General features: G+C 34.1%; 2 protein-coding genes and 1 pseudogene across 2 annotated transcripts; 2 read left to right on the plus strand and 1 right to left on the minus strand.

Moving 5' to 3' along the window:
* Positions 1 to 10,192: 10,192 nt before the first annotated feature.
* On the minus strand, positions 10,193 to 16,446 carry LOC120168035 (annotated as a pseudogene).
* A 1,183-nt stretch (positions 16,447 to 17,629) lies between these two features.
* LOC120168036 (signal recognition particle 54 kDa protein, chloroplastic-like) lies at positions 17,630 to 19,030 on the plus strand. Its single transcript, XM_039176892.1, has one exon. The coding sequence runs from the start codon at positions 17,630 to 17,632 to the stop codon at positions 19,028 to 19,030; it is 1,401 nt and encodes a 466-aa protein (XP_039032823.1).
* Positions 19,031 to 20,171: 1,141 nt separating this feature from the next.
* LOC120168037 (plant UBX domain-containing protein 5-like) lies at positions 20,172 to 20,552 on the plus strand. The gene has a single exon (XM_039176893.1). The coding sequence runs from the start codon at positions 20,172 to 20,174 to the stop codon at positions 20,550 to 20,552; it is 381 nt and encodes a 126-aa protein (XP_039032824.1).
* Positions 20,553 to 22,355: the final 1,803 nt, after the last annotated feature.

Raw genomic sequence — 22,355 nt, forward strand, 5'->3', positions numbered from 1 at the left:
TTACTGTTTTTGAAGTGTAGAAAGATACTGCTGCTAACATGGAAAGGGAAATGGTTTATTTTCCTTGGAAAGCGGTATTTATTTGAATTTTTATTATTAAGCTAAATGATTATAAAATTATATATGTTATAATTATTTTAATAATTATTTGACAGTAAACGTTCAATTAATTTGCTGCAGCTACTTGTACTCGAACTCGTAATTTTTAAAAATAACAACGATTTCTTTAACTACTAAGATAAGTTGGTTCGTGCATTTAAGGGAGTGTTAACTATAGATTTTAACCAAATGCTATGGAGTTTATTATATTTATTCTATTTAAACAACTGAAAAGTTGTTATAATAACTTAACTTTTCATTTTTCTATTTTTTATTTTATGATATCTATTATTTATTATATTTTTATTTAAAAATCTAATCTTTTAATTTATTAATTTTGAAATTTGTTATAATTATTGGTTTAACAATATTAAAATAGAAAAAATTATGTTTTCTAAATTTATATTTTTTATTAATTTAAATTTTAAGAAACTATAAACACAAATAATTTAAAAATGATCTTGTTTAAACAATAATACTTTTTATCTATTTTAAGGATTGAGGATTAATGATCAAATGATAAAGAAAGATAGATTAAAATCACTTTAAAATTATAATTATTAAATCAACAGTTAATAGTAAATTGATGAGAATTTTATAGAAATGACAATATTTTTAGATAAAAACAAAATAAAAATTTAATATTATAAAATTAAAATATAAAGATTTAAAATAAATTTGTAAATAGGACAAAAGTTACTGATATATTTAAACATTTTTTGTTTCAATATTACTTATGAAGTTATATCTTCGCTAGTGGTGTACTATCTTGTGTTCTTCTTATGTAAATCATAATGTATTTACTAATGTTATTATATTTATATTTATATTTAAATATAAAAAAAAAAAACATGAACTCGTTTAAAAGAATATAATTTGAAAGTATATATTTTACTAAAAATAATATTGTATGGACGGTGGAATGATTGATATTGAACGAGAGATCCGCAAAAAGAAAGGCATGGTGTGTGAGGAAAAATAACCACTCTCATCCTTTTATTATTCTCTTTTTTATACATTTACCCTCTTACTATTAAATATATCGAACTAACTACACCTTATTCTATGACTAATTTAATTAAAGCATGGTGTTACAGTTAAGCAGCAACATTGAAGTCAATGCTTCAAAGCACCCATCAAGTTAGGGTTTTGGCTTTTAGGTCAATAAAAATAAATGCCCTATATTTTTTTATTAAACTGAGTAAAGTTGAAGCTTTGTTGATATGTCACCAAAAGAAAGAACCCACCACTTGAGTGCTTTAAAAAGGGAGGAGAGAGGCAAAGGCCTGTTAATTGGAACATGCATGTGGCTTTTATACTATGATTAGGTTTTTAATCAAACATATTTATTTTAGGGTAAACTGTGCATTTAACAACTAAATTAGTTTCAATTTTAATCTGTTTTAGTAAATAAATTTTTATTTTTTTTCAAAATCATACATATCGTTTAGTTTTTATTTTATTTTAGTACGCAGTCATTAAATACTTAACGCGTTTAGTATCTAAACTATCAATGTTTGTCCGTTTTAGTATCTAAACTTTTAATTTTTCTCAAAATTTAATGTTGAGTTTTTAACCAGTAATAAAATGAAACAAAAATTAAACTTTAGGAATGGTTCTGAAAAATTTAAAAATTTAGGTATTAAAACGGATCAAAACTGATAGATATTAAACGCATAATTTACCCTTTATTTTATGTAAAGAAAAGACAAGAGTTTCTTTTTTCAAAAATGTTGTAACTAGGAATGGAGACACCTTTCATTGAATAAGAAATATTGAACAATTAAACAAACGATTTCTAAATTATATTATGCTTTTAGAATTGATTAAGTGGGGTTTGCCATTCCTTGTGGGGTATGGACCCCAAGAAAAGGACTGGCCTTAGGGCATGTTCCTTCATTTGCGCAAATAAATGAAAACTGAATCTGCACAAGAAACAGGAAAAGGTATTTCACAGGCTTCAATAGACACGTTCCAAGATGAAAGTTATTTGTTTCATTGTGGGGCTTGAGATTTTTCCCTAGATTCTCGTATTATTTGGAAAAGAATAATTTGTTTTTTTAGCTAAATGACTATAAGATAATACATGTTAAAAAAATTTAATCAAATTAATTATGTACATACATCTTGCAGAGTAATTGCTCGAAATGAGATTTTTTAAGGAAAACAATATTATCTTTTTATTATTAAAACTTTTCAACGCATTCGAATTTTTTAATTAGTGTTTTAATTAAAGAAGATATATGGAGCAGATGCCTAATATCACTAATTTACTTGCATGCATGGTTTGGTTTTCTTGCAATTCTGGGAAAGGAAAATCCCGCAAGAAATTACCAAAACTAGTTGGCCATGTTATGAGTATAAGAATATAGGTTAGTTGCTTTCCATTGCAACGAGTGCACACTACAACAAAAGTGGCTTGTTGCGGCGTTTTTTTTTTATTTATAGCGCCTTTTTTAAGTGCTGTTAAAAACACCTGCGGCGTAAAGACAAACGCCACTAAAAGCGCCGCTGAAAATAGCGCTGTTAAAGTTCGCGGCGTTTGTTGACCGCAAAAGGTATTGATATTTAGCGGCGTTTTGCAGAAAAACGCCGTAATAGGTGTTGATATTTAGCGGCATTTGGCAGACAAACGCCGCAATAGGTGTTGATTTTTGCTGCTTCTCCATTTGGCTCTTCATCACATCCGCTTCTTCCAATCTCAATGAAATCATTAACATCATCCTGACAATAATTTTCTGTATCATACGACTGATGATTGTGCATATTAAATGCATCTCGTAACATCTCTTCCATGTCATCTTCTCTAAAAGTTGGATGGGGAGAAGGAGCATGATAAGTCGAGTAACTCGTGGAAGCAGATCTATCTGATACAATCTCTCCATGAAAGATCCATTTTCTATACCCCCGAACAAATCCAAAAATAACTAGATGCTCGTACACAACTTCACGAATGTGCCAATTAATGTTCACACAATTCTTACAAGGGCAAAGAATCATATTTTCTTGGCTTGCATTCAGAAAAGCTAAATTTATAAAGTTTTCGACTCCATTTCGATATTCGACGCTTACCCTTGAGAAATCCATCCAACTCTTATCCATTTCGTATTTCTGGAGTTTCAATTTCAAATGTTAATTTCTAATAATATAGATAAAATTAGAACCTAAACAGAAGCATTAAATTATCATATTTAGTGCATAATAATATTTGCATAGTATAAAACTAATCACTCCTAAATTATACAACTTTTAAATTGATAAAATTGTATGGGAGCAAATGTATCTCAGTTAATTTATAAAAATTATAACGAGAATTATATACAATTGCATACTATAGAACTAAATACTTACACATGTTTCATCGAAATGTAGCATTTACATCTAAACAGACTCATGTTTCATTGTTACCGAGAGAGGCATTAAGAACTTAGAACGAAATATAAACCCAATTAACCCATTAGCGAAGGGTTGAAGAAATAAAGAAAAAGAATAACACAAAAGGACAACCGACTTAAGTCGTAGTCAACAATTTCTCAGTGAAATGCTTACTATATCTCAGTGATTAATTATGATTGTTAGAAGTTAGAATTCCAAGGACAATCCACAACTAACCTTACAGAGGCTTTCCTGAGAGAGCATAAATAGTTACATTTAAGCTTAATTCTAAAGTAAAGGCCAGAATTAAACATTGCATGCCACTTTGTATTTATCTATCATGAACTTGAGAATTCGAATTAGAACCACTTAATATATTAATCTGAATCAGAATAATATATGCATGTCACTAATACCTGTGCAACTCGATCAAACTCCAACAACAACAGTGATTTATGTAACTTTTTTTGCAAATTCTGACAACCATGCAGGCAAAGCAAGTATATTGTAGCAAATAAACCACGATTATATATCATCATAAGGGAAAAGGGGGCTAATACGTTAAATGATTTAAAGAACCTAAACCAAAGAGGTGAGCACGAATACATGTCTTCACAAGTGAAGTGAACTGAATTAAGAGCCATTTATTGTGTACAACACAGTAGACATGTCTTTGAAATAAAAATAGAACCATTTAGGGATCGTTAAGGACAGAAAAGATGGTTCCAATATAGCAGAGTTCATGCAAATTTTAGAAGACCCTCGTCTTGTGTCACTAACCATGTCGTTAACAGAACCAAAGATGGATCCTTGATTAAGAGTTAACTTGAAATTTCTTCTGACTCTTCATTTGTTTCACACCTCCTCTTCAATTATAAACATGCAGTAATCGTACATGATAAACATGATTACTAAACAAATATTATAAGATTCTTAAATAAATTAAACAAATGTATCTTACAAGCAAAAGCCATAATATTTCTAACCATCAAAACGACAAAATGAGAGTACATAACTTGAAGATAATCCAATTCCCTACCAAGTTAATATTTTAATAGCATACACACAAAAACAGAATTAAAACAATAAATACATGAGAGAATAAACAATTCCCTCTTTTCGAATTCAAGCTCCTAATGGAGCAGCACAACAAAAGTCATATGATTATTCAATTTAAACAAGGAATTTAACTGGTTTATTAAGTTTATTTCACCCCTAAACCATATGACAATTCAATTTAACCAAGGAATCAATTTAAGGAAGTTAAAATTTTGGCATCCTCTTTGTGTTCTTCACCACTAAAAATTGCTTTGATTTTAACCCATTCTCTATACGCGACCCCATGGGTTCATAAGCAACATTATTATTGACTTCATGTTTCGATGCACATGTTACTCTTGAGGCAAACAAACTATTTTTTTTTTTAATTTGGACTTCCATATACATATCTGTGTTTGACAAAAATTTGAGGAACAATGTATGAAACAGAGAAAACAAACTAAAACAGTAACTTCCTCAGTTTAAACCAATCCTAGTGCAGAATACAAAATGTCATACATACATGTTCCAAATTATACCAATTTAATCAAGTTATCTATGTGCTATACATAAGGATGTGAGGTAATACAGATTGAACGAATAATCTTATCAATTGTGCAATTGGAACAGATATGTGGTCAACCATAAACAGTTACAAATGGTATGGATTAAACATGCATTTCATTCATACATATAATTTAAGCAAATATACTCATCATTCATACAACTCAATCAGACATATAGTGTTATTATATTATCATAATTACATATTAAGAATACAAGCAGTGGCATACAACAATCATCGTACAAAGTACACAAATAAGTTTAGCATAAAGATTATACACACAAATGACACTGACATGTAAAACAAGGATTCAACGATAAAAGGTGAAAACTGATTAATCAAATTGATTGAGTTATAACCCAGTTAAAGACCGATGGTTTCCCGATTTCTTCTCAGTTGAAATCCTTAGCAGAATACAAGTTATAACCCAGCCACTCAAGGAGCAATCTTGACAAAAAAAAATTAAGAATAAGAAAAGAAATGCACTGAGGTAATGCAAGATACGGGGTTGAAGGAGCGAGAAAATGGAAGGAAAAATCGAGGAAAATGAGAGAAATGTAGTCTACCAGTGAAGAGCGTGTTCACTTCTGTTTCATCGTCTCTTTCAGCTACGCATCTTCTGGAGGGTTCAAGGCCAAGCCTTGAGAGTAAAGCTTTGATTTTAGCTAGGTAAACCGAGGCTAAGAGAAAAGGGCAAAAAATATTAAGGAATCAACACGCCGCTGAGAGGGCAAACGACCGGAGAGAAAGAAAGCCTAACTTGGGTATGGCGAAATGTGACGACGCCGGAGACGAAGAAGGCACGATGCCGGAGACGAAGAAGGCACGACGCAGTGAAGGAGATGGCTACTGGTGTTTTCTGGGTAAATTGTAATCGGAAAATCGTAGACAAATCAATAAGGAAGAATGGCTAGGGCTTCAGGAGTTTTAAAACTGGCTTTGCGGCGTTTAACATTACAAACGCCGCTGATGTGTAACTAATTACGGTGTTTTTAATTAAAAAATGCCACGTTTGTTAAAATCAATTGCGGCGTTTACAGAAAAATGCCACTAATGTACGACCCATTTGCGGCGTTTCTTGTAAAACGCCACTAAAGTCCGACCCATTTGCGGTTTTTACCAAAGCTCCCCGCTAAATTTATAAATTTTTGGCGGCGTTTATCAAACAACGCCACTATATGTTAACCATATTGCGGCGTTTGAGCTATAAAAGCCGCTATATTACAACTCTATTACGGCGCTTGAGCTATAAACGCCGCTATATTACAACTCTATTGCGGCGTTTGATCTATAAACGCCGCTATATTACTACTCTATTGCAGTTTTGAGCTATAAACGCCGCTATATTACAACTCTATTATGGCATTTGATCTATAAACGCCGCTATATTACTACTCTATTGCGGCGTTTAAGCTACAAACGCCGCTATATTACTACTCTATTACGGCGTTTTAGCTATAAACGCCACTATATTACTACTCTATTGCGGCGTTTTAGCTACAAACGCCGCTATATTACTACTCTATTGTGGCGTTTGAGCTACAAACGCCGCTATATGCTTAAAGTTCTATAAAAAGGCCTCTATTCTCTACTACATAGTGGCGTTTTAAAAAAACTTGACAACAATCATACATTCTAATTAAGCCAGAAGTTATCATGTAGTTTTATCTAATTAGCAACAACCATACATTTTAATATAAGACATAAGTTATACATAAAATTTAGAAACATTAAAGTGTTGCATAAAAAGTCTCCACCATATTGTTAACTAGAATTTAATTGTGCTCCTTCGTGGGGAAAGGACGTAGGAAAGTTGTTTTCTTTGTTTGACGACGCATCGTTAAGTTTTTCCTCTGTGTATACTCTATATGAAAAAACTCTTCATCCATTTCACCAAATAAATCCCCTACATCCGGTTCACCAAGAAGACTCCTTGCGCGTTACACTGCTTCACTTGAAACATATAACGAACTTACACCTACAGTATGAAACTTGATTGGAGGTGGCTTTGGAACTGAATCAAACATTAAAAAAAATAAATAGAAGATAGAAACTTTTACTTGGAGTATCAGTAGAGGCAACGTCGTCTTCATTTAGGATAGATATTGCTTTTGCAATTGAAGATTCTTTCAATGACACAGAGTTACCAATTTCGGTTCTAAACATCGGGTATTTATCCACTCTTTTATCATCATCGTTCTCAATAAGCTTTGAACATCCTACATGCGTGCGATCTATGAAATTTTAGAGTATAAAATAAAAATATAGCGGCATAAACTTTCAGCGATTAATTATTACCTTCAATTAGGAGATCGGCCATGGAAGGGTATTTTGCAATAGAAGGGTCTTTTGGGTCATCACCGAGTTTCGACGGCAAGTTCGGACTGATAGCCTCCCAACGATAATTTGATCCATCGTCAGAGCAAAGACGCCACGTGGACATTCCGATGAGAATTTCTCTTACTGAATGCAACACCTGCTCTTTGTATCACAACCATTTGTTCACGTTTTGAAAAACTATTATTTTGCCTATTCGAAAGCTATTATTTTTCTCCACGAAAGCATAAAAACACTGCTCCCAAGTAGTAAACCAGTAAAACAATATGTATAGATATTCGAAAGTTATTATTTTGCCTATTCGAAAGCTATTATTTTTCTCCATTATGTTAGCTTTCTGGGTTTTCCCCATTTTCAAAATACCAACAAAGAATAAATGAAAAAATTCAGTAGTGAGAAAAGGGATCAAACCGTGCAATCGTGAGATAACTGTTCGCCGGTGAGAGGGCTGATTTGGTCGCCGGGACAGACAGAAGATGACGTCCCCTGGAAATAGGTGAGGGCTGATGTAGTAGCAGAGAAATCCCTTTTAGGGAAGAAGCGTAGAAATAATTTTAGGGATCGGGCGGGAGAAAAGGGTGGAGTATATATTGACCCTTTAGCGGCGTTTTATAAAAACGCCATTGTAGTACATGTTTTTGTGGCGTTTTTATAAAAGAGCCACTATAGACAAACATATTGCGGCGTTTTTAGGAAAATCGCCGCTAAATTATTACTCTTTTGCGGCGTTTTTAGCACAAACGCCACTATAAACAACTCTATTGCGGCGTTTATATAAAAACGCCGCTAAATTACTACTCTATTGCAGTATTTTTTTAGAAAATGCCACTATAAACAACTATATTCTGGCGTTTGAGCTATAAACGCCGCTAACTTACCACCCTATTGCGGCATTTGTTGAAAAAACGCCGCTAAAGTTTCATTTTCCGGCATTTCGATTGTAAACGCCGCTACATCCTTAAATTTTGTGGCGTTTTCCCTAAAAACGCCGCTGCATTACACTTTTGCTGTAATGGCAGGATAGTCAGGTTAGATTTCTATTGTAACTACACTATTAGTCAAGTGGTTATGAATCAGTTGAAGACAGCTAACGGATTTATAATAAATCTGTTGAGGGAATGAATTACCATACTTGCTTATTGCAACTTGGATTCAAGGAAAATTAATTGTATTCGACACCCACACCATCCAGCAGTGTTTGCTCAAAAATTTAACTGCATAATTGAAAGAGATACTTTGGAAATAATAGAAAAAAGGGTAAAATGTACCAATAGTAGACCAAATTTGGTTACCGATTTTTTAATTAAGTATGTTTGGTCTCTCACTTTATCAATTCTTTCGGTTTAAGTCACTCGACCGTTAACTTCCGTTAATATATTAACATAAGTCACTCGTCAGAGCAAAGACGCCACGTGGACATTCCGACGAAAATTTCTCTTACTGAATGTAACACCTGCTCTTTTTATCACAACCATTTGTTCACGTTTTGAAAAACTATTATTTTGCCTATTCGAAAGCTATTATTTTTCTCCACGAAAGCATAAAAACACTGCTCCCAAGTAGTAAACCAGTAAAACAATATGTATAGATATTCGAAAATTATTATTTTGCCTATTCGAAAGCTATTATTTTTCTCCATTATGTTAGCTTTCTGGGTTTTCCCCATTTTTAAAATACCAACAAAGAATAAATGAAAAAATTCAGTAGTGAGAAAAGGGATCAAACCGTGCAATCATGAGATAACTGTTCGCCGGTGAGAGGCCTAATTTGGTCGCCGAGACAGACAGAAGATGACGTCCCCTGGAAATAGGTGAGGGCTGTTGTAGTACAAGAGAAATCCCTTTTAGGGAAGAAGCGTAAAAATGATTTTAGGGATCGGGCAGGAGAAAAGGGTGAAGCATATATTGACCCTTTGACGGCGTTTTATAAAAACGCCACTGTAGTACATGTTTTTGTGGCGTTTTTATAAAAGAGCCACTATAGACAAACATATTGCGACGTTTGTAGGAAAATCGCCGCTAAATTATTACTCTTTTGTGGCGTTTTTAGCACAAACGCCAATATTAACAACTCTATTGCAGTGTTTATATAAAAATACCGCTAAATTACTACTCTATTGCGGTGTTTTTTTAGAAAACGCCACTATAAACAACTATATTCCGGCGTTTGAGCTATAAACGCCGCTAACTTACCACCCTATTGCGGCCTTTGTTGAAAAAACGCCGCTAAAGTTTCATTTTTCGGCGTTTCGATTGTAAATGCCGCTACATCCTTAAATTTTATGGCGTTTTCCCTAAAAACGCCGCTAAAAATGCCGCTGCATTACACTTTTACTGTAGTGGCGGGATAGTCAAGTTAGATTTCTATTGTAACTGCACTGTTAGTCAAGTGGTTATGAATCAGTTGAAGACAGCTAACAGATTTATAATAAATCTGTTGAGGGAATGAATTACCATACTTGTTTATTGTAACTTGGATTCAAGGACAATTAATTGTATTCAACACCCACACCATCCATCAGTGTTTGCTCAAAAAATTAACTGCATAATTGAAAGAGAGACTTTGGAAATAATAGAAAAAAAGGGTAAATTGTACCAATAGTAGACCGAATTTGGTTACCAATTTTTAATTAAGTACGTTTGGTCTCTCACTTTATCAATTCGTTCGGTTTAAGTCACTCGACCGTTAACTTCCGTTAATATATTAACATAAGTTTGAGTTTGTAATTAAAACATAAAATAATTCAAAGAAACCCCCGTGTCTCCTTCTTCTCATTCTTTAAAACAAAAAAATCCAGGCCTCTGCAGATTCGGCTTTACGATCGATACCAACATCAGACATTGATGCCAGAGAAACCTCATTTAGCATTGCAATATTCCTGGTTGCTTCATTGTTTGCCTCACTTTTTGATGATTCTTCAATCTGTGTCTCGACTTCTGATAATTTTGAAGTTGTGCGTTCATACATGACTCTCGAGAATTGAAGTTCACCCGTTTTCTTATTTAGGGCTTCTTTGAGAGCCTTATTTTCTTATTCCATAGCACATAACTACTTATTTAGGACATTAATCATCTTCCTAGGATTGTCTAAATAACTGTTGATTACGAAGTCTTGTCTGAGATTAGTATCTAACTTTCTCTTACTCATTTCAATAGAGTCCTTTCCCAGCACTTCAACTTCATTTTTCATCTTAGCCAAGGTTGTAACACCCTAATCCCCATTGGGCTATCGAGGCAACCATGATTTTAAAATTTTGTTTATTTCTTTCCAAACATACTAAATGCAGGGATTTAAATAACGTTCGTGATCACGTCACGTTTATCGCGATTGTAGACATAACGGATGTTATCGCGTTCACTGCGGGTGTCGAGGTCGTGAATTTTTTTAAATTTCGCATAACTTATCCTAGAACATAATAATTATAGTTATAATTATAAGGAATCATTTTTAATGATTTTTAAAATGTTTTCTAAGCAAAAATGATATATATATAATATAGTTTAACCAAATACTAAACTAATGTAAATGGCTATATTGAATACTAAACTAAGAATAGTGGTTAAATTGAATACAAAGCAGGATATTGGATCAGAAACATAAAATATAATTTTTTCAAATAAACAAGTGACTAATATGAATATTTTTCAAATCAAGGTACATGATCACAATATTAACATAAATATGAAAACAAGGTAAAGATTAACCCTTTTCGGCTAAGATTAACCCTTATCCTTATTTTATTTCTTCATTTATGCTGCCTGGAAGAAGAAATAAAGAAAATCTCTTCAGTCCCTCTCTAACTTCTCTCTTCTACAGTCTCAAAAATCCCACGGGATTTTTTGTTGCTTGTCAAAGTACTTTGCTTCTATGGTTTTTCTTCTTCACATAATCCTCATTTTATGTTGCCATTAATCCTAATAAATCGAAGCTGGGTGAAATCTCTTCTTAGTTTGCTTCTATGGGTTTTTTTCTTCCTCAAAAGATGACCTAAAATTCCAAACTCTCGAGTCCCAATCTACATCTTTAGCCTATGGATTTTTAAGATTTACCTTCGATTTGATTATCCCTCTCTTACTTTGCTTCAAACCCTTGAAGATTTTGGCTTGTATGTAAGATTTTGGCTCCGATGAAGATTTGGTTCTCATACCCTTAGGATTTTGCTTGTGGTTTTCTTTTGCTTTTAGAGGGGAGTATGATCCTTGCACTTTGGATTATTTTTCTAATTCTATTTTTTCCACAATCACTGGATGATAACGGTAATAATGTCCTGTTATCGGCGCCATCCACCGTTAGCCATTAAATTACGGGCGCGATGGACTGCTATCGGCGTGAAGCCGCTACCCATTGCTAAAATCACAATTATCAATTTTGTACGGCGGCACTACCGCAAAATAGCGGCTATTTGAAATCCTGACTGAATGGTATCATAAATGAAACACAAATAACTGTTAAAAAGCATTTTATAAAACGGGGCTCCATGACACATAATTTAAACCAAAATAATACATCTTGAGGTTTACAACTAAAATACATAAGTAAGGTTCTATGAATACACATGCTCACTAAAGCTACAATATAGTACTTTGAAGGAGATGCTGGAAGTCTTATTGCGACAGTGCTCCACGAATTACTCAAGCTACTAACCCACCAACGAAAAACATCCGAAGGTTGAGTTTACGAAGCCCAACAGTATAATCGCTAATCTAGAGCATCATATGAATCTCATAAACATAAGTGTGCTAGAAGACATGACAATAAGCAGTAGGTACAAACATGATCCTAATCAAGTGCTACCAACTTAAGGCTCAATAGTTCTACCTCTTTAGTGTAAGTCTCACGCTTCCCTTAGTCTCCGCTAAGGGTCACGCCATGAGTAAACATATACTAGGTCTCTAACCTCAGTATCATCTTATAATGCATCACCATAAAACACATAATGATAGTACCTGGTATCACAAAGACACCTGGTACCATCACACAAACAACAAATAAGCATCATGATATAGCTCAGGGGTCACATAGCATCACGAAACTGACACCCCTATTTGCTTACTAAATGTACCTTAGGTAAGATCTGGGTCACATAGCATCAGCATCTCACGAGTAACTTAGGTGAGGTCTGGATCAAAAAGCATCAGCACCTCAATGGTATCATAAGCTAAGTCCGAGTCACATAGAGTCCGTACCATGCCAAGTTAGTCTACTCCTCTAGAGTACTCAAAATGTGTATGGGTCACATAGCATCAGTACAATGTTCAACTAGCGACTAAAGTGCTATCGCACTGACTTGGATATATCTGCATATTTTATGCACACAAAACGATCATCCTATTGATAAAGTAACTCGAGTGTCCTCATCGTTTTCCGAGTGGCAAACAAAAGCATAAGTCTTATGGAATCATACCTCATAAGATTCTGATGGTTATCACACAATTAAAATTATTATAAGTTTTTTTCTCTAGAGCTAACGTCTCAATACACGTTAACTGATGCCACACTAAGGTAATCGAAGTAGCTCGGTTACTCGCTACCAAACTTATTGAAGTTAGGTGAGGCCATCCCCCTTCACCCGACACTATCTCGCTCATCATCTTACCTAGGATGTTATGGAAAGGTTTATTAGTATGTTATTGTTGATAATTTATTTAACAACTTTATTCTGATCATTAGCACTTTAAGGGTATTTTAGTCATCTACGTCTCCATAGAGATCTCTAAGCTTTCATGATTTTATGACGATTATTGTGCTTGTTGTTCAATGGTTGTATCATTAGTTAGCTCAATACTTGGCTCGGGTTCAGCTGGGCAGCAACACTCCCAACGCTCTTATCGTACTTCTTCCAATACCCCTTAAAATGGTGGAAAGACTTATATGTTCTCGGTTCACTGATGTTTTCGAAGCACCACGCTTTTCATCATTACTAAATCTGGCTTACTCATCGTGCCATTTTTGGTACATACTTTACAACGTCCTCGTACTTAACTATTCAGATACGTGCTCTACTGAAGATACTTCGACGTATTATGCTTAGTATGGTTACATCAGTTGTAATCCACTCCTATGAGTGTTTCTAGGTATGTTTGTTCATTTATGTCCCCCAAGAACTATGTCTTACTATTACGGATCGTCCATAGCTTTTACGGGTCTTGATCGGGTCAAATCTACCATTCAAAGTGAGTAATATCGATACTCTACTTGCAGTATCGATACCCCAATAAGTATCGGTACCAAAAATGCATTTTGTTTCTGAAAAATAGGCTTAGTATCGATATTGTCACCCTGAGTATCGATAATGTAGGGGTAGTATCAATATTTCTTGCTTGAACCCTAAATTTTGCCCCAATTTAACCAATATCGATAATGTTCATCTAGTATCGACACTCAAACCCTAAAATGGTTTATTTAGGCTCAAGAAAACACCTAAAATCACTCTAAAGGTCATAGTTTGGTTTCAAATCATATGATAATGTCTTAGGAAGTTATTTAGGGTTATTTAGCACCTTAAGAACACTACTTTTACACAAAAACATCATCTAGACATAAATTAAACAAAACCCCCCAAATATGCTCAAAACCTAAATCCCCCAACAAGTATCATGGTTAGGAGTTTCATAACACAACAAAGGATTAGAAATACACTACCTTAGTTTAGGAATTTGAAATGAAGTTTGTTTATTCAATTACTCGTCTTTCTCTTCTCCATTTGCATTTGAACACTCTAAAACCATTTTCTCTTGCAAAATGAGAAACCTAAGGCTTGAATCCTTAAAACAACGTTGATGGAAGCAATATGGACGAATTTGAAGTATGAGAAAGATTTAAGAGCTTACCTTTGAGCTATGGAATTTGGAGATGAAGAAGGAGAAGTAAAAATGAAGTAATGGGGGAGCAAAGATGAATGAAATAAAAAGGGTTTCATCTTTATAAAATGGGAAAATTACACTCTTGGTCCTTTCCATCTTCCCACTATTCAAAAACTCTCTTTTTTATGGGTAATTGGGCCTAAGACCAACTCAATTAAGCTCAACTCAGCCCAACGACTTAAAATATAAAATTCACGGGGTCCACTTATCCTTCGGATAAATTCGAAACTACTAACCCGGAATTTAAGATGTTACAATGCTGCAGGATCTGACAGCCGTTTCTGGACTAGGAGCCGTAGCCTTTGACATTCCGATTCTAGCTTGGCAATTTTTTCACACTTTCTAAATGTTGCTTGTGTGATGCCTCGACTGTTTGACGATTGAATTCTCTCTCTTCATTCCTGATATCGAGTTCCTTCTCAAGAGCTCGAATCTCGTATTTCAGAGAGGCATTATCTTTCTGTCATCAGCGCATTAAATCTGTCTCCATTTGAGCCCTTCGCTTGTTTAAATCATCAATCAATTTTTCCTTTGCCAACAGAGCCTTACTGAGATTAGTATGCTCAGCTACTAATTTCGTAACCCTTTTGCTAGATTTCGCCAATCGCACCTCTAAAATTTTCTGTGATTCTCGAACTCATTCGAGGCCTTCGTTACAACATCATGGATCCTTCGCTCCTACTCTTCTCGAACGAACCGTAGTTGCTGCATGCATCCCTTGAGGGCTGCATCGACACAAGTTAGCATTTCTTCGCAAGCAACCCTGATATGCAATGCTTCATCACCTTCTTGCTTTAGAAGAACTGCTTCTATTTCTACCTTTTCCTTGCCTTCATATAATTGGTTGATTAAAAAGCGGCCAAGTAAATGTGGATCATTAATACATCAAAATTTTAAAAGGATAACAAAAAATACCAACGACAGCTTCCATTGCCATCTTTTCATGTTTCTTCACAAATTCATCTTTAGAATTACATTCAGAAACTGCAGAAGAAAGCTTGTTATTCAAAATTTTCAGCTCATTCTCCAATGCTCTTCTATCCTCAACAAGTGTCTGTATCTGGGGGAAAACCATATAAACCCCAAATCACCAGAAAAAAACTTCAGTATAATAAAACTATTCCAAACTATAATTTTCCCCAGAAAACAGGCATTCTAATATGATCCAAGAATGTCAATGCAATTTTGAAAATCCTCAACATCATTAAATTTAGAGATTCGTTGAAAACAGTTCACCTCGTCTTTATTGTCTTCTGCTGACAGGTTTACTTTGTCAGTTGAAAGAATGATTTTCTTCGTAGCTTTTTTCCTCCAAATCCATGTAAGAAGAAGAAGTGTGGGTTTTAAAAAATTTAAAATTTTAATTACAACTCAGACTTAGGTGACTTAAACTGAACAAACCGAGTAAAGGAAACTTCTGTTAATGTGTTAACGAAAGTTAACGGTTGTGTGACTTAAACCTAACGAACTGATAATATAAAAGATCAGATATAATTAAAAACGATGACTAAAGTCAGTCAAATAAAAAATAATGGGGACTATTGACATAGTTTGCCCTAGAAAAAAAATAAATCAATAATTTATTTAGTTAATAGAATACTTAATTGCGACTATCGAATTTTAGTTTTGACAATACCAAATATAGACGCAAAAATAAATAAAACGTTCCTTTCTCATGGGCATGTAAACTACCGAAAGCTGAACGAATTGTTCGAAGGGAAGTTCATTTATGTTCGTTTATTTAATGAACGAACAAACATAAATAAGATTTTATTTGTATTCAATTAAATGAAAGAACATGGAAAAAGGACTCATTTGTTCATTTACGTCCGTGAACGTTTGGTAATCCGTTCATTTATGTTTGTTCGTTTATATTCAAATCAATTAAAAAAAAATATAAATCTTAAAATTATTTGGAAAGAAAAAAATCTTCTCAAAGATAATCCAATTAATAATTTTGTATTTGTTCGTCTATGTTCATTTACGTTCGTTTATGTCAGTTCATTTGTGTTCGTTTATCATTCTAATGAACGAACATGAACGAACACAAATGAATTAAATTTCTTAATGAACGAATATAAACAAGAAACTCCATTCGTTTAGTTGTTTGTGTTTACTCGTTTGTTCGATTAAAGTTAAACGAACGAACATAAACATACCATCGTTCATGTTCATTCAATTCGTTTACATGCCTACTTTCCTATCTTCATATGGTCAAATTCCCCGTGATATAATTGATGTGGTCATTTTGCATAGTATTACGGTAGTTCTGCAGTACGACACCCTATATTAAAGTTAAAAACAGGTGAAAATAGATGCAATTAAAAAGTGATAAAACCATAGCATTTTAGGTTGGGCAAACTCGAACCTAAAATGTTTTCTTTTCCCAAACATTTTCGATTGATCCTAAAATTTTATGAAGAACGTAACCGAAAATATTATGAAGAAAATAATATTTTAAGTTCAACTGAAAATATTATGAGAAATGTAATATTTTAGGTTGTGTTCGACCTAAAATGTTATTTTTTTATCACATTTTTTATAGGTTATCGTTTCTTAGACTTTTCCATAGCATTGTACAAAATTATCTTTCATTCATTCTAAAAATATTCGTATATATTCAAATATCTTTTAGTATGAATATAATAGTAGATCCTCTTTCTATGTATATAATGGAAAATTAAATATGTATACATATACAAAATATTCGTATTTAACATCTGTTTTTAAACTCAGATAACACAAACTATTGGGATCTCTTCAAGCTCATGCTGATCAGCAGAAACAGGTGAACGATGAGATCCAACAAACACTTAAATATGTGGAACGTCAATTGGAAGTCATATCATTGCATTTGGGACTGTCGGGTAAACTTGTTACTAAGCAAGACAGTTCAAGCACAAAGATCCCCAAGTGTTCGACGATTTGTCAACACCAAAGGAAAATGATGTTGAAGACCAAACAAATCAAAGCAGTGATAGAGTTAATTTTTCAAGTGATATCAGGAGAATCATAGGTTCATCTAAACCCGTCGAGACAACATAAAATGATGTTCAAGATCAGAATATTAAAATACAAGAGCAACCATCGAAGAAAATTGGGAATCTGCATGTAATTGGCATTCTGAATCATATTAATGGAAGTAAGTGCGAAAACCTTCGCTTTGAATTCAATTTCCATACTGCCAAATATCTGGGATTATACTCTTTGATGTTGTGTACACCGCACGTTGCTAATTTCGGGGATAAATTACAGCTTTTAGGTGTTAGATATAAGGGGTTATTTATTACTGCTTACTCATGTGAAAGTGTTGGTTAAGATTGATGATCCTTCTAAGTTTAGGCCTTTGTTAATGGGAAAGAGTGTGACTCAATTCATTAGAAGTTTCGAAGTTCATAATGTCAAGCATTACATAAATGTAACAAGAGATTTGGAGTTTGACACGTTACAACCCAATCGAAAGTTATGGCTTGGCCTTCGTCGCAATCCAAAAAATTTCCAAAAAGAAACACGAGGGGTTGTGAGAGCTGAAATGTTTGGTCAATTGACAAGTGGCCTAGAAGTTTCTTGGATCAAACTTAAAGGAGATGAGGTTTTGACAAATGAAAATATTATGGGACCAATGTGTGACATTAGAAGAGCACTTTTTGAAGTAGATGCGAGTCTTGTTATTAGACAGGTTGTCCAAGCTATAAGTGACCTGGTTGTGGGAGTTGTTTTATTTCAAGGGGTGAACCCGAATCAACAATTATTTAAAATTGTACGTGATGAGTTGATAAAAGTGATGGGAGAACAGGTTATTGAATTTGTGTTTACAAATTTTGGTGGTGCACCAGCCGGGAAAAGTGTACTTCAATCTCACACTTTTTCTATGAGTATAAATGTGTTTTTCAGAGTTCTTAACAATGTTAGCTTGGCTTTCGGGCATGCTGAAACAGAGAGACTATCCCTCATAACAACATTTGTCCCTGATATTGATGAATCAATTTGCAAATTGGTGAAACAACTCTATAAGCTTGTGGACATTCATGAGGTACAAGATAGTAACCAGTTGTCATTGGCTGAACGAGAATTGATGTTAACAATGATTTTTGTGAATGTTGCTGCTCGACAAGATGTCCTTAACATGACCGACATATTTAAAGTCACGACATTCAATGTTGAGATAGGGATTGTAGGTGCCATTTTAACAAAGCTAGATAGAGGTTCTAGAGATGATGCAGCTTTGAGTGATAAAGAGCTGTCCGGAAAGCCAATCAAACTTGCAGGATATGGAGAGCACATGGAGGACCTTAAACTTTTCTATTTTGATCGAATGGTTGGATGCCTCTCGGGGGTGGGAGATGTTTTCTCATTGGTTGAGAAGGCACAAGAAGTTATATGCCAAGAAGATGCTGAAAATTTGCAAAGGAAGATAAGGAGTACAAAGTTTGACCTCAATTATTTCTTAAAGCAGACTCATGCAATTACTCGGATGAGTTCTCTGACTCGTGTTATTGGTATGATTCCTGGTAAGGGAAAGGTTACCTCAGCCCAAGTTCGAGAAGTAGAGAAGAATTTAAACTTAAGGGAGTCGATGTTTGAAGTCATGTTAACGCATTCATCAACAAGAAGTCACTCCACTATCTTTGTTGGAAAAACAAATCGTGTTCAACATCTTCTTCGAACCTTGAGGACAAGGTTCCTCTACAAGAGAGGGATTGATGATGCACAATTGTTGATGCACGTATATCTCATAGATATAATTATTTAAATTTGAGTTTTTTTTCAAAAACAAAATAGTAATATTTTTTTATAATCAATATGGCTCGGTAAATCTATCTATTTGTTAAACATATATTTTAGGAATAGCTTTAATTCATAAAATATGGTATTGTTTTTTACTTCAAATATGATAATCAATATTTTTTTATGCATTATAAATCTATGAATGTCACATTCATTCATCGGAGTAATATCAAAATAAAATTTAATTAAATATAAATATATATTTAATTTAAGAAATTGTACAAATGTCACACCTCAATAATGGGGTAAATTAATTTTAAAAGAAAATTGTGAATGAGGATGATGGAGTAGGTAAAAGTGGACAAATTGTTGGGTGAGATGGATTAAATTAAGGATAATGGCATTGTCGGCATGGTTGGAATCCAGTACTTTCCATCTTAGAGGAAATTTTATTTTATTTCCTACATGTTTGATTCCCATGTGAATTTGTTGACAAAAGAAAAAAAAATCGAGAGATAAGCGAAGAGAGAAACCAAACAAGAATCGAGCCTTAAGAACTCCCCAAAACACAGAGCAGCTAGGGGGATCCAACCATCGTCGGTCTTCAGAAGCTTGCCGTTCAACACTTCGAGGTGCCTCTTCAATCCAGTAGCTATTCTCGCCATTTAAGCCATTCGCAGCAGCTAACTGATAGGTTGCCTGGTTATCGACACGAGGAGTATGACGAAAGCTACACCGACGAAAAGCTAACGCCTGCTGTCGTGCCTCCCAAAACAGCGCACTGATCTCCGATATGTCTTGAGTAGGCGAGGAGAGCTTTGAAACCACTGTTCGTGAGTCCCCTTCAATCTCTACATCATCGAAAACCAAATCCATAAAGAAGAAAGAAAATTATCACATGCATGGCAGCATATGCCTCGGCCATGAAAACGGAGGTAACTCTCGGCACCCTTATACGACAAGCTCCCATTATATGACCTCATTCATTTCTTACAAGCACCCCTGACCAAGCTGCCTTCTGATGGAACAAAAATCAAGTATCAAAATTTACCTTGACAGTGGGAGCACGAGGTGGTCGCCAGCAAGGTTGGAGGGAGATTGAGAGTTGCTCATGTCTCAACACATAACCAGTTGGTTCTCGGTTATGGGATCACACAAAAAGTGTGATGCAATCTCAATGTCCAAAAGAGTTTCAACCCGCTGATCCGAGAACAAAAGTGGAACTTCATCTCCTTAGACGGGATGAAAACTATTTTGAACCGAATAAGCCCCAAAGTGCGTTTCATGGTATTGGAAGAACTCTTGGAAGTAACAACTCAAGCTCTACTCCTTCTAAGCCAACTGTTTTTGCCAGTAGTATTATCACTACACCACCCCCATCTATGGGGCTTGTTGTGGATTCAACGTTGCCAACAACCTCTATTCAGATAAGGTTTACGGAGGGTACGCTCATGGTCTCACGCTTCAATTACCATCATACAATCAGAGATGTTCGTGGGTTCATTGATGCACAACGGCCATGGTTTCGGCCGCAAAGCTTGAGCTAGTGTCAAACTTATTCTTGGTGATAAGTGCTTCAATACCCTTTGATGAAAGAGATAAGTTTATGAATGCACATGAAGACAAAGGAAAATGGGGTTATGATTCCAATATGAAAATCACGTGGGAGATGTCTAGGAAAATAAAGTGGTAAATCACAAGGTAAGTCACTCAAGTTTGGTGAGATCTTTACCTTGTCTCTTAGTTCCAAGTGATTATAGTTATGACATAATAGTTTTTTTTAAGATCAATTTAGTCACTAATTTAAGTAATTAACTATTCTGATGGCAACGTCAGTTTTCAATTTTATCAATTGAGTCCTCAAATTATTATTTAGATTCTAATAAGTTATTTTTTTAGGGCGAGAGAAATTATTTGGATACGAGTTAGTAATTTTAATGGCCTGGATCGTTAGGAAAATATTGGAAGTTGAATTAAAGATCGAGGGCATTCAAATGGAGTTTAAATGGTCGATCGGTATGGCACAAAAATCGAGGTAATACATTATTACCTCTTTATGTTTTATGGAACATATTGATAATGGATAAATGCATAGATGTATATGATTGGATTGTTATGCATGTTTGATTATTGATGGACTCGAACCGAATACAGTTTAAGTGATAGATTATGAGAATACTTCGATTTGGTAAAATTATGAAAATACCATTATGTTGTAAAAAGACAAGAATTGACCCGGGAAGTTGGATAAGAAGTTTGTAAAGACATATTGATCTAATGAAACTACTGATCTGTACAGAAAATACTAGTTTTCCTTAGAAGATCTGGATAACCGATTTCTAAACTCAAGATGGCTTGTACAAGATACTAGAAGTTTGATATGGAATAATTTAAAGTTTAAAGATTATCTGGAAAAAAGATAAACCCTATCATCTCTAAATTATAATTATCTTTGTTAAGAGTTTTAATACCGAAATTATATGGTTAAAAAATTATAAAATTACCCTTGAGAGGGAAAATAGCCCGAATTGACCCTGAATGGAAAAGTACTAAAGAAGTCATGTCTAAATCGATGAATAATTAGTTTCATCGTTAAGTTATATGTTTATACAGAAAATTTCTGATAATCCGTAAATCTCCGAGTTATGAGTAAATACTTGAAGAATAAATTAATCGAGGGTGCTCTTATGTCAGAATTGTTGAAAGGGAATGTAATAGATGATAAGTTTGAATTAAATAATTAGATCGGACGAAAGGAAATGAGTGAAATACCTTGTATTTGTAAAATGACCAAAATACCCTTGGAATGCAAATGACCCACGAATTTCATAAAGTTCAGAAAAGATTGGATATCTTCAAGCTATGAAATGTCAGGAACAACATTGAGTACCAAAATGACTAAAATACCCTTATGACCCAGGATAAGTAAATGAATTGGATTCATTAAGGAATCCAAATAAACATGGATGTTGTATTGCCTTTAAAAGTTATGGAACACAGTTTAAGCCGATCGACCAACGTTAATGCTATGTCAGTACCTGAATGACATAAATACCATTTGAAAGTTTGTTCGTCTCCTCAAATTGAGATTGATGATAATTGTGGAAGTACTCAGCTCAACGCTAGAGCACATTCAATATTAAGAAGTGGATATTCATGAGATAAATCAACCACGAATACAAAATAATGATTTTAGTAAATGACCAATGTGAACTAAACAAAAGTACAACATGTATCTGAAACGCAAAAGCATCTGAATTACTCGGAAAGATTCTGAAGTAAATGAGATATTGATTTGACTACTAAATGAACCAAGTAACTTTAATGATTGAGAATTTAGTAAGTGATTG

The sequence above is a fragment of the Hibiscus syriacus genome, unplaced genomic scaffold (genome assembly GCF_006381635.1).
Source record: "Hibiscus syriacus cultivar Baekdansim isolate YM2019G1 unplaced genomic scaffold, ASM638163v2 tig00111708_pilon, whole genome shotgun sequence".
Taxonomy (NCBI): domain Eukaryota; kingdom Viridiplantae; phylum Streptophyta; class Magnoliopsida; order Malvales; family Malvaceae; genus Hibiscus; species Hibiscus syriacus.

What these genes read in the sequence shown, in the direction of transcription:
- LOC120168036 (XM_039176892.1), top strand. Translation starts at nt 17,630, where the DNA reads ATGGGAAAGAGTGTGACTCAATTCATTAGAAGTTTCGAAGTTCATAAT.
- LOC120168037 (XM_039176893.1), top strand. Translation starts at nt 20,172, where the DNA reads ATGCAATCTCAATGTCCAAAAGAGTTTCAACCCGCTGATCCGAGAACA.